The 12,570-nt window shown below is 45.0% G+C and overlaps 1 protein-coding gene across 2 annotated transcripts in view; it reads left to right on the top strand.

Annotated features, from left to right (window-relative positions):
* dicer1 (dicer 1, ribonuclease type III) overlaps nt 1–12,570 on the top strand; it is a 33,940-nt gene that overhangs the window by 15,820 nt on the left and 5,550 nt on the right. Inside the window, exons 20-24 of one of the 2 annotated variants that reach the window (XM_079286451.1) lie at nt 2,100–2,823; nt 3,556–3,708; nt 7,358–8,002; nt 8,185–8,440; nt 11,047–11,315. In XM_079286451.1, the coding sequence (XP_079142577.1) occupies nt 2,100–2,823; nt 3,556–3,708; nt 7,358–8,002; nt 8,185–8,440; nt 11,047–11,315 (2,047 nt within the window). Of the gene's footprint in view, nt 1–2,099; nt 2,824–3,555; nt 3,709–7,357; nt 8,003–8,184; nt 8,441–11,046; nt 11,316–12,570 lie in introns of those variants that run through there. The other variant, XM_079286452.1, reaches the window with a different exon arrangement.

Here is a 12,570-nt window from a genome sequence, read left to right as displayed (position 1 = left end):
AGAATATTTTCATCATAGCTGCATGTATGCGGGCCCACTCAATCGTATACGACACAACTTCAAAGCATATAATTAAAGTGCTTAACCTTTTTTTAAGAAGGTTAAGCTATTACATTTTTAGGCCTCTGCTCAAAAATTGCATCTCTCTCTGAGTCTCTCTGAATCTCTGTCTCTCTCTGTGTCTCCGTGTCTCTCTGCGTCTCTGTGTGTCTCTGTGTGTCTCTCTGCGTCTCTGTGTGTCTCTGTGTCTCTCTCTGAGTCTCTGTGTCTCTCTGAGTCTCTGTGTCTCTCTCTGAGTCTCTGTGTCTCTCTCTGAGTCTCTGTGTCTCTCTCTGAGTCTCTGTGTCTCTCTCTGAGTCTCTGTGTCTCTCTCTGAGTCTCTGTGTCTCTCTCTGAGTCTCTGTGTCTCTCTCTGAGTCTCTGTGTCTCTCTCTGAGTCTCTGTGTCTCTCTCTGAGTCTCTGTGTCTCTCTCTGAGTCTCTGTGTCTCTCTCTGAGTCTCTGTGTCTCTCTGAGTCTCTGTCTCTCTGTGTCTCTCTGAGTCTCTGTGTCTCACTCTGAGTCTCTCTGTGTCTCTCTCTGAGTCTCTGTGTCTCTCTCTGAGTCTCTGTGTCTCTCTCTGAGTCTCTGTGTCTCTCTCTGTGTCTCTGTGTCTCTCTGAGTCTCTCTGTCTCTCTGTGTCTCTCTCTGTGTCTCTGTGTGTCTCTGAGTCGCTCTGTCTCTCTGTGTCTCTCTGTGTCTCTGTGTCTCTCTGAGTCGCTCTGTCTCTCTGTGTCTCTCTGTGTCTCTGTGTCTCTCTGAGTCTCTGTGTCTCTCTCTGAGTCTCTGAGTCTCTGCATCTCTGTGTGTCTCTCTGAGTCTCTCTGAGTCTCTCTGTGTCTCTCTCTGTGTCTCTCTCTGAGTCTCTCTGTGTCTCTCTCTGAGTCTCTCTGTGTCTCTCTCTGTGTCTCTCTCTGAGTCTCTCTGTGTGTCTCTCTGTGTCTCTCTATCTCTCTGAGTCGCTGTGTCTCTCTGTCTCTATCTCTCTGTGTCTCTGTGTCTCTCTATCTCTCTGAGTCGCTCTGTCTCTCTGTCTCTCTGCGTACTGGAGTTTTTCTCTATGTCAGCCCCCTGTGAGTACGCAGGGCTCTATCTCAGCAACCCATTGTTTGATTTCAGTGATTGACAACTCATTTGAAGCGTTGGAACCAATAGAAGTGAGCTATACCCACGAGGACGAGATTGACAGCATTGTTAGCCAATCAGAATCAACAAGGCGCCGTCTATCTTGAAGCGTAGGCTCCGATACGCTGAAAGTCAAATCCTCACCCCTGCTCAGAACGGACCCCCTAAACGTCCGGAATGATTTGAGTGAGACAGGATATACCGTGAACATATATCAGTGTGGATTTGCCGGGAAAAGTGCTTTTTCTTTGTAAGAAGAATTTGCTGACCGTAAAGCGATGAAGCGCTTTGTGTGGCTGCTGTTCGTTGGCTCATATCTCGGTGATGCTTTGGTGGAGAGAGATGTTTCGGATATGTGTGGAATCTGCTTGCTTTTTGTCATCTCGGTTTGTCTGCTAGCATGTAGCTTCGATCGCTAGGTCCTGAAATGTTTCACTCCTGGCGAAATATGAATATGATATTTTGGTAATTCTTTTAGTTGGTGTTTGAGTTGTGTTTGGAGGATGTAAAAACGGCTGACATGTTCTTGTTGCCCAGGTTCTGTTGTTTAATTTGATGTGCAACATCATTATATTCCTTTGTGATAAGTGCATTGTTAGACACGCTGTACGCTAAACTTTCTCCCTAGCCCCCGGGGCCGCTCGGGCTTAACAGGTTTTAAGCCCTGCTACATTCATTGTACAGTCTTATGATGGAGCATTACAGAAATACTTTAGTTATTTATTTTAGTTATTTATTGGCAATATGCCAGTATTTGATTGCCTTAACTGTTAAAGTAAGAATTATGGCCAATAAGCCGTTTAATATTAATCATTAAAAAAAATAAATGAACAAAAAAACATTTTCTCTGCATTTTCTTTGTTATCCTGTTGAGCAGTTTCCCAGCATCCTAATGTATAGATGGTGTGTGTGTGTGTGTGTGGGGGGGGGGGGCAGGTACCCAAACCTGGACTTTGGCTGGAAGAGATCCATCAACAGCAAAACGTTCATCTCCTGTCCTGACTCCAGCAGTGAGGACGACGAGGGTCACTGTACGCACCAAGAGACTGAGAGCCCTGACCCCGATCCCCTCACTCAGCCCAGTAGTCACCCCCCCCCCGAGCCCGGAGAAGCCACATGCACGAGGAGCCTAACCAACGGCACCGCCCTATTCACCGACTGTGATGACGACGAGCACCTTCACCAACGTGAAAATTGCCAACGCTCCCAGCCCCGCTCCCCTGGCCTGCAGAGTCCTGAATCAATGCAAACCACTACCTCAGTTCCCGTGCAGCCCTCGCACGGCTCGAAGAAGCCCAGCTCCAGTCCTCCGCAGCCTAGTGATGAATGTACACCGGGGAGGACCTCACACCACGCATATGAAGCTACCTCAGTCTGCAGCCAGGCAGCCACGGGTCCAGACGCCTCCACAGCACCTTCTCCTGATCCGACCGCTGCCCCCCAGCTCGAAGCCCAGACCGGAGACTCCCCCAAGAGCCTGGGGCCCAACCCGGGCCTCATCCTGCAGGCCTTGACCCTATCCAACGCCAGCGACGGCTTCAACCTGGAGCGGCTGGAGATGCTCGGAGACTCTTTCCTCAAGCACGCCATCACCACGTACCTGTTCTGCACCTACCCCGATGCTCACGAGGGGCGGCTGAGCTACATGCGCAGCAAGAAGGTGACAGTTGATGACTTATTATGAGGACGACAGAGTATCAAAAGTGAATTGAGAGTTTGAAGACATTTTATTGCTTCTGTGAATGCTAAAGTTGTGTCGCAGTAGCTGATTGCAACAGTTTAGGAAAACATGCACACATAGCACACAATTAAAAAAATAAAATATAAAAATATATTCCAGTTAAAGCTGCTATTTCTTACACTGTTGCATTGTTTTTCAGGAGCTTTCACCCTTATTTTTAGGCCTTCATCAGCGGGCGTTTGCTCATTTGTCATGGAGATTTCCTTCTTAGCTCACATGATCACGCTGAAACCATGGCAATGAAGCAAACTCCTCCCACTCCAGAAGTCCTCGCTCTTTGGCTAAAAGCTCCAGAAAAACAGATTTACGTATTTACAGAAGCCTTCTCTTTCTTACTTGTTTGGGTGTATGCTTGCCTGTAATTTACATATCCTTCCAGTAGCACCTCCCCTTTATTGGAGTTAGTTGATTTATGAAAACGACAATTGAACATTTTTCCGTTATTAGTGACATATATCCTTTGTCCGTGTCGATGTGTCCTTGAGCAAGACACTTAAGCCCAACTGTCTCCCGTAGCAGTGCCTGTGGTGTGGGAATGTTAGATATTCCTGATGGACAGGTAGCACTTTGCATAGTAGCTCCTCCCATCAGTGTATGAATGCGTGAATGTTGACATGTGGTGTGGACTCATCCTCTAACCCTCTCCTCTAGGTGAGCAACTGTAACCTGTACCGTCTGGGGAAGAAGAAGGGGCTCCCCAGCAGGATGGTGGTGTCCATCTTCGACCCCCCCGTGAACTGGCTGCCTCCTGGCTACGTGGTCAACCAGGACAAGAGCAGCACAGACAAACTGGACTCGGAGGAGGTCAGTGGCTTTCATGCTTCTTCTCTACTTTATACTGCACTGCAGAGGGAGGACATAATAATGAGCAGTGTGTGTGTGTGTAAGACAATGCTTGTGCTTAGTGACTCACAAATGTAGCACGTACATGCATTCATTTCTGTCATGGATCTTGTCAGTGTTATGACGCGTTCGGCCCACTAGAGGCCAGGCTTTCACCTTGTCAGGCAGCACATGTTTGAGTCGAGACCAGGGGTCACTAACCTTTTTGAAACTGAAAGCTACTTCAAGGGTACCGAGCAGTACGAAGGGCTACTTGTTTAATACAAACATCCTGAATAACAAAGTTGCACAGATCACCGTTTAATAATTATGTGTGAAGACACTGTCTGATCACATGTCAATGTTAATTATTCCTCACAATAATTATTAACAATGATTTCCACAACAATGATGGTAGGAAACACAGATATATTTAAGCATTTATTTCTGTTCTTCTGTTTCAACATTTGAAAGTCAGAGGTATCACATCTCTGATATTTTAGTAAATATCTTTCTTGACAGTTTTGTATGAATAAGCACAGGGTTCGTACGGTCATGGAAAACCTGTAAAAGTCATGGAATTTTAAAATGGTTATTTCCAGGCCTGGAAAAGTCATGGAAAAAAATAAAATCCCAAAAGTTTTGGAAAAGTCATGGAAATTTGTTATATTCATATTTTCATGTCGTTCATTTGCACTGAGTTTCCAGCCAGCGTTTCTCAGATTGGAGTGAGACGAGGAGAACATGTGATGTGGTGATCTTCGCAATGGAACATCTTTGATGTGACGTGTCGAGTCTTGGCCAATCAGCGTTCAGATGTCTCCAGCGTCTTTCCCTCCTTTAAAGTTTATGTTCCGTTACCGTTCAGACTTGCTGGGTTAAGTTAACGTCCACTGCATGCGGAACTTTGTCGACTGTTGACGTTCATGATTATCGCGATTTAGAAGGAAAAAACGTAACGTGTTGAAACGTGCAGCCCCCCCGGGTTCCGGTTCAGTTCACGCGGTCACTCGTTAACGTTAAACCGGAACACCGGCGCATCTGGTTGCAGGTTGTTTGTTTTAACTTAAAGTAGAATGAGATGATTTCATGGTCAGAATAACTTTCATGACCACGAAACATGAGGCCCAGATACTGATGAGATGATGAGGTCAGAGAGCTTCAGGGAGAGGATGCTAGTTGTGTAGCGCAGCTTGACGCAGGGCTGAGCTGTGAGTGGAGCTGGGCCTGGATAAAGGTGGAGGTCTAAACAGACGTGAGTACAGCTTCCTGCTGTCACAGTATTTTAAATACATTGATATTCAGGGCATGCTAAATGCAGCCTCTGCTCCAAGGAGATATAGTACAGCAACAAGGGCTCACGTGTCCTCTCATCACACTGTTCACTGTGATGACCACAGCCAGTGTACTAACAGTCCCACGTTGCAGTTGCGCTCAAGAACCCTGAAGTAATGAGAGAGTTAAGGTGCCTGTACCTTCATTTCAGCAGATTGCTAATGCAGAGGTGTGTGTATAGATCACCGCTATTATTTTACGCTTGATAAACTACTTCAGCCAGAGTAGATTATCATTTTTATTTAAATAATTTAACTGGATTGAATGCATATTAATTGCAAATAGAAGATAGGCCACAATTCCAACAGCTTTGCAGTAACAGTGGAAGTTAATATGAAGCCGTACAGTAACAGGGTTCAATGAAAACAAAGGGAAAGCAATATGTGCACGAGCTGGATGCTACTACCTACTAAAGCTCTTGATTGATGTGTCAGTGTTATGAATGCCTGTCAACCAGAGTGTATTTATAAATGTTTATTCTTTTAATCAAACTATTGTCTCATTCGTTTGTGTAATTTAAGGTAGACTGCTTTGGAATGCTCATTGTTCGTTTAAATACGACATTTTCTCACTTTCATGTATACACCGAGATTTCACAAAATGTTTGGTCATGGAAATTTGGTTTAAAGTCATGGAAAAGTCATGGAAATCCATTGGTCAAAATGTGTATGAACCCTGTAAGCACATTTGTAGCATTTGGTTCAAAATCATCATATTATTATATCGTGTATATATATCGTTATATTTTTGTAAAAATGATTACTTCTCACATTTTTTATGAAATCATTAACTGTCATATCTTCAAATCATGTCTTGTTTGTCTAACCACTTTTGTAACATTTTTGAACAAATCATGATCAACAAATCAACTCTGTCCCATGTTTATACAAATCATCAGTTATGAATATCCTGTGTTGTTTGGCTTTGGATCGGATGCCATTATGATCTTCACGACAGGACTCATCACATGATCAAAGCTGGTTACTTTTGCACATAGCGCCTGCTGGTGAATGATGCAGTGGCAATGTAGACATTTTGGGAAGTCTGGGTCACCTTTACATTGCGCAATGAAGCCTGCATGCCGGCCGGCCCGTCATGGCGGGCCCGTTTGTTGTCACCGACACCATTTCTAATGGTACCTTTTTCTCCACGAAGGAACTAGTATCTTCGGGCGCCCGCGTTCAAACCTCTAGTCTGGGCCTTTTCGGTCGGATTGCGTTGCCTCGCCTCTACCTCCGCCACCCAAGAGTTGTTGCCCCGCGGCCTGATCCGAGGACTGACTGACCTGACGACGGGGTGCGTTCGCGGCGCGCGTCCGGCGCCAACGGAAGCGCCCGCCATTCGGAACCTGAAAACCTAGTGCGGTACGGCAGCCTCTTCCTGGCTGTCCGCCGTGCGCCTCTGGGTACCCAACTCTCTTAAGACAAGAAATATTGTCATTTTAAAATCTACAACAATGCAAGCGTTTTTGATTCAAAATGAACAGCAACTAAAAAAAATTAGACTGGAGCTCCATGGTGACGAGTGCTATTTTTAGAACATGTCTTGCGGGGGACTCACGTGGTCCCTGCGGGTGACAGGGTGCCCGCGGGCACCGTGTTGGCTACCTCTGATCTAGACTCTAATATATTATAATAAATGTAAAAACATGTAGTGCTATTACACTAAGATGATGATGATTATAATATCTCAATGTAGCACTTAGTACAAAAAGGCAGCTTAATGTGACAAAGACAATTCCAGGTGAAGAATTCAGAGAAACATACAACATCTCAGTTTATCACAACTCACTGCAAAAGTCCTTCTTGTTCTGGAGGGTTCCTAACTGAGTGAAATGACCCGGACGTATCAAAGTGGCAGCCGTGATAAGAGCTGATCCAATCCTCTGACTGCTAAGGAAAGGTGCTCCAGTGCTTCCTTTCTTATCTCCTTTAGCAAAGTATACACTGGACCATCCTTTACGACAGAAAAGAAGATAATGCCGCCCCACAATTCCTTGCGGCAGCAACTTGAAATATATTTCAAACGTCTCCTGTCATTTACTGTAGAAAATTGTCTCTCGAACTCAGAATTCATATTTGTGAATGAATGTTTTGCTGTTTGAATGATGAAAACTGTTGGAAATTGTTAAGCTTTCAAAGAGCATTTTAGTGACATTTGCATGTGACAAATAATTGTCTTATGATTGTAGACAAAATGTTGCAGTCTAGGCTTTCAACCGTATTTTGCACACTGACTGGCATCCTTATGAAGTGTAGAGATGAATGTTTTAACGATGATTGCATCCATCATCCAGGCCAAAGAGGAGCTTCTGGGCAACGGGCAGCCTGAAAATGACTGCGATGAGGACGATGAGGAAGGCGAGCAAGGCGAGGAGGTGGACGAGGATAGTGAGCTGATGCTGAAGGACGAGCCAAAGGACGAAGTCAACATGGAGGACGATCTGGAGTACTACAAGGAGCACATCAAGTTCATCGACAACATGCTGTTGGGATCTGGTGCGTTCGGTAAGAAGATCTCGCTGAGTGGCTTCCCTCCCCCTCTCGCCCCGGCCTCAAGCTCCTCCCCCGCCACGGAGTCTCCATACGAGTGGAAGCCCCCCAAGAAGCCCCACCACCCCACCGCAGCCCACTACCCCTCGGAGCCGGCACCCATCGCGCCCACGGCAGAGGAGTTTGACTACAGCTCGTGGGATGCCATGTGCTACCTGGACCCCAGTAAGGCCGGGGAGGAGGACGACTTCGTGGTGGGCTTTTGGAACCCGTCTGAGGAGAACTGCGGCGCAGAGCTCGGCAAGCAGTCGATCTCCTACGACCTGCACACGGAGCAGTGCATCGCCGACAAGAGCATTGCTGACTGCGTGGAGGCTCTGCTGGGCTGCTACTTGACCAGCTGTGGAGAGAGAGCAGCCCAGATGTTTCTCTGCTCACTGGGCCTCAAGGTAAACATGTACTTCATGATTCAGCAATGGTACCGGCTACTAGAGTGGGGGCTAGTTCATGAGAGAGCAGGCATTTTATATGACTGACAAAGTGGAAACTCTCAAACATAACTTGACATCTTTGTGTAGGAAGTTTCACAGCTGTCACACAGGTATTAAGAGTTGTTTTTCAATGACATTAGGTGTTACCGTTGGAGAGAGGGACCCAGACTGGAGCAGTGGTCCAGAGCTGTCAGATCACCGCCATCGACCTGTGCTACGGCTGGCTGAAGATCCCGCCCCGCTGCCTGCTGGACCATCCAGATGCAGAGCGAACTCTCAACCACCTCATCTCCGGCTTTGAGAACTTCGAAAGAAAGATCAACTACACCTTTCAGAATAAGGCTTACCTTCTGCAAGCCTTCACCCACGCGTCCTACCATTACAACACCATCACAGGTCAGACTTCCCCTCACAGCGTCAGTTTACAGTACAGTGTTTCGGGATTGGAAGTAGCATCTGGTTATGAAAACTGTTGCTGGCAAAGGATGTCGAGGCAAATGGACGATGGCAAAAATTCCATCCATCCTGTCCACCCCTTGATCCATTGATACATCCACACATCCATCCTTCTATCCATTCATATGTCTATCCATCCATCCATCCGTCTATCCATCCATCCGTCTATCCATCCATCCGTCTATCCATCCATCCGTCGATCCATCCATCTGTCGATCCATTCATCCGTCGATCCATTCATCCGTCTATCCATTCATCCGTCTATCCATTCATCCGTCTATCCATTCATCCATCTATCCATCCATCCATCCGTCTAGCCATTCATCCGTCTAGCCATCCGTCCATCCGTCCGTCTATCCATTCATCCGTCCATCCATCCATTCGTCCGTCCATCCATTCATCCGTCTATCCATTCGTCCGTCTATCCATTCGTCCGTCTATCCATCCGTCCATCCGTCCGTCCAGCCATCCGTCCAGCCATCCATCCGTCCAGCCATCCATCCGTCCAGCCATCCATCCGTCTATCCATTCATCCGTCTATCCATTCATCCGTCTATCCATCCATCCGTCCGTCCGTCCATCCATCCGTCCAGCCATCCATCCGTCCAGCCATTCATCCGTCTATCCATTCATCCGTCTATCCATTCATCCGTCTATCCATCCGTCTATCCATTCATCCGTCTATCCATTCATCCGTCTATCCATTCATCCGTCCATCCGTCCGTCCATCCATCAGTCCATCCATTCATCCGTCTATCCATTCATCAGTCTATCCATCAGTCCATCCATCCGTCCGTCTATCCATTCATCCGTCTATCTATCCGTCCATCCATTCATCCGTCCATCCATCTGTCCGTCCATTCATCCGTCTATCCCAGAGGTAGCCACCACGGTGCCCACAGAGACCACGCGAATAGCACTCGTCACCATGGAGCTCTGTCTAACGCAGGGGTCTCAAACTCATTTTCACTCCGGGCCACATCAGCATCATGGTCGCCCACAAAGGGCCGGTTGTAAATGTCACTACTCGAAACATATTGTTAAATAAATCTCTGCATTCACAGTTTAAAGTAGTCTTCAATGTACTCACAATACATTTCCATGTCAAATGTACAGTAACCAGCCAAAGAGCTGCTTCTAACTGTTTAAGTATCTCATAATTTTGACTTTCTATTTCAAAATTTTGACTTTCAATCTCATAATTTTGACTTTCAATCTCATCATTTTGACTTTCAATCTCATCATTTTGACTTTCTATCTCATCATTTTGACTTTCAATCTCATCATTTTGACTTTCTATCTCATCATTTTGACTTTCTATCTCATCATTTTGACTTTCTATCTCATCATTTTGACGTCCTATCTCATCATTTTGACTTTCAATCTCATCATTTTGACTTTCAATCTCATCATTTTGACTTTCAATCTCATCATTTTGACTTTCAATCTCATCATTTTGACTTTCAATCTCATCATTTTGACTTTCAATCTCATCATTTTGACTTTCTATCTCATCATTTTGACTTTCTATCTCATCATTTTGACTTTCTATCTCATCATTTTGACTTTCTATCTCATCATTTTGACTTTCTATCTCATCATTTTGACTTTCAATCTCATCATTTAGACTTTCTATCATCATTTTGACTTTCTATCTCATCATTTTGACTTTCTATCTCATCATTTTGACTTTCTATCTCATCATTTTGACTTTCTATCTCATCATTTTGACTTTCTATCTCATCATTTTGACTTTCTATCTCATCATTTTGACTTTCAATCTCATCATTTTGACTTTCTATCATCATTTTGACTTTCTATCTCATCATTTTGACTGTCTATCTCATCATTTTGACTGTCAATCTCAATCTCATCATTTTGACTTTCTATCTCATCTTTTTGACTTTCTATCTAATAACTTCGAATTTCTATCTCATAATTTCGACTATGGGGATATTTTTATTATTATTCGTCGAACTTAAAAAAAATCAAGATGTGGTTTTTTTTAAACTTTTTTTTTTTTTTTTTTTGCGGATTCGCGGGCCACATAAAATGACGTAGCGGGCCGGATTTTGAGGCCCCTGATCTAAAGGCTTTAGTTTCTGTTGTAGATTTTGATGAGTTGAGAGTGGGATATGCTCAGCAGAGTTTGTGATAATTGTCTGAGGGTTTGTGACACTATTCAGATTACCCGTGGTCATTTGACTGTGACTCAGAAGCAGAGCGGGTCGTCCTTCAATCAGAGGATCGGCTGTTCGATCCTCCACTAGACTGTCTCCCGTAGTTGTGCCTGTGGTGTGTGAATGTTATAGTCCTGATGGGGCAGGTAGCCCCTCCCATGAGTGTATGAATGGGTGAATGTTGACATGTAGTGTTAAAGCGCTTTGAGTGGTCGGAAGACGAGAAAAGTCGATACAAGTACAGTCCATTCAGCATTGTATCCATTGTTAGCTTGTTGTTAGTCAATTGTTTGTGCTTAAATGTTGAATCTTGTATTCAAATGTCACCTCCCCACATGTATGACCGTTTATTTTGTTTCTCTTCAGACTGTTACCAGCGGCTGGAGTTCCTTGGCGATGCAATTCTAGACTACCTCATAACAAAGCACCTTTATGAAGATCCGCGGCAGCACTCCCCAGGCGTGCTGACCGACCTGCGCTCGGCACTCGTCAACAACACCATCTTTGCCTCTCTGGCCGTCAAGTACGACTACCACAAGTACTTCAAGGCCATCTCGCCGGAGCTCTTCCACGTCATCGACGACTTCGTGCAGTTTCAGCTGGAGAAGAACGAGATGCAAGGCATGGACTCCGAGGTGAGTCCTGTGTCCACCAAGAAAACCCACAGCTAGCATCGGTACCGAACACCAAAGCCCTGCAGGTCTAAATAACAAGGCTGTCAGCTTCTATGAGTCTGTTTCATATGCCAATGCTTTTAGCAGTTGGATTTAATTAGCCTGTAAATGGCTATCTGTGCACCAGATCTCCTCTCATTCTACTGGAGAGGTACTCCTCTGCTCCAGGGACAGCAGGCTCAGACACGCACATCAGTCCAGCTGAAAGGAATGAAGAACTGTACTGCAGGAATACAGTATGGTACCGCTCACTGTTCACTATTGGGCTCACTCCTCATGACTACATGATGTAGCATGTAGTCTGTCAGTGAATGGTTTAAAGAGCAACTTATCGCTCCCTTCATATACTTATAAAATGCATTAAAACCCAGACTCTCACTCACTGTCTGCATTGGATTGTTTAGAGTTGCAGATGATTGTAGAATTTCCATGGGAAGTTTTGGCACAATTTCAATATAAACATTGTACCATACACTAGTATAAATAATTATTATATTTTATTTAACTCCTGTTGACTTCCAGAAATTTCCAAGAACTTCCCATGGAAAGTTTCCACCTTGAATGTTCCTGGAATTCTGCAACCCTCAACGAATTTCATCTGTGACGATGAGGATGTTTAAGGGGAAGCTACCACATCATAAGTCTACTACAGCGCGCACAAACCTGACAACAGAGTCACCTCACTTTAGTATTGCATCAAAGTACTTTGTTTTAATAAGTGACTGTTGATATGGTCTGCTGCAAGGGACATTTGTCATTTTAACCAGAGAAAGTGACGTTTGCTCCAGGCTTGGATTGAGAAGCGTTGCTATCTATTGAGTCCTTGTATTCGCCAATCAGGATGTCGGAACCCAAAACAGCTGTTCATTTCCTCTTGCAACCTGATTCTTTTCACTGTGAATTAGTATCTAGATTTTATTTGGTCAGTGATAAATGATTGTTTCATGATAAAAGAACAATCAAGCAGAAGAAAGCAGCCATTCTGGAGATCCCGGGCTCTGTTTACGGAGTCCACCATGTCATCGTCAGCAGGTCTTTACAGGCCGTGGCTCATTGGCTGCTGGATACTGGATGTGCTAACGTTACAACCAAACGCATGCTGGTTGTTTAGCCAAACAACCAGCATGCTCCGAATGGCCACGCCCCCGACAACGCTGTTGGCAGCAATACCAGGAGAAGAGCAACTTTTGCTGCAGGATAGTTCCAGGCATCCAAA

Source organism: Melanostigma gelatinosum, assembly GCF_949748355.1.
Source record: "Melanostigma gelatinosum genome assembly, chromosome: 16".
Lineage (NCBI taxonomy): Eukaryota > Metazoa > Chordata > Actinopteri > Perciformes > Zoarcidae > Melanostigma > Melanostigma gelatinosum.
The sequence above is the reverse complement of the archived record's forward strand: the minus strand, read 5'-3'. Positions and strand labels throughout refer to the sequence as shown.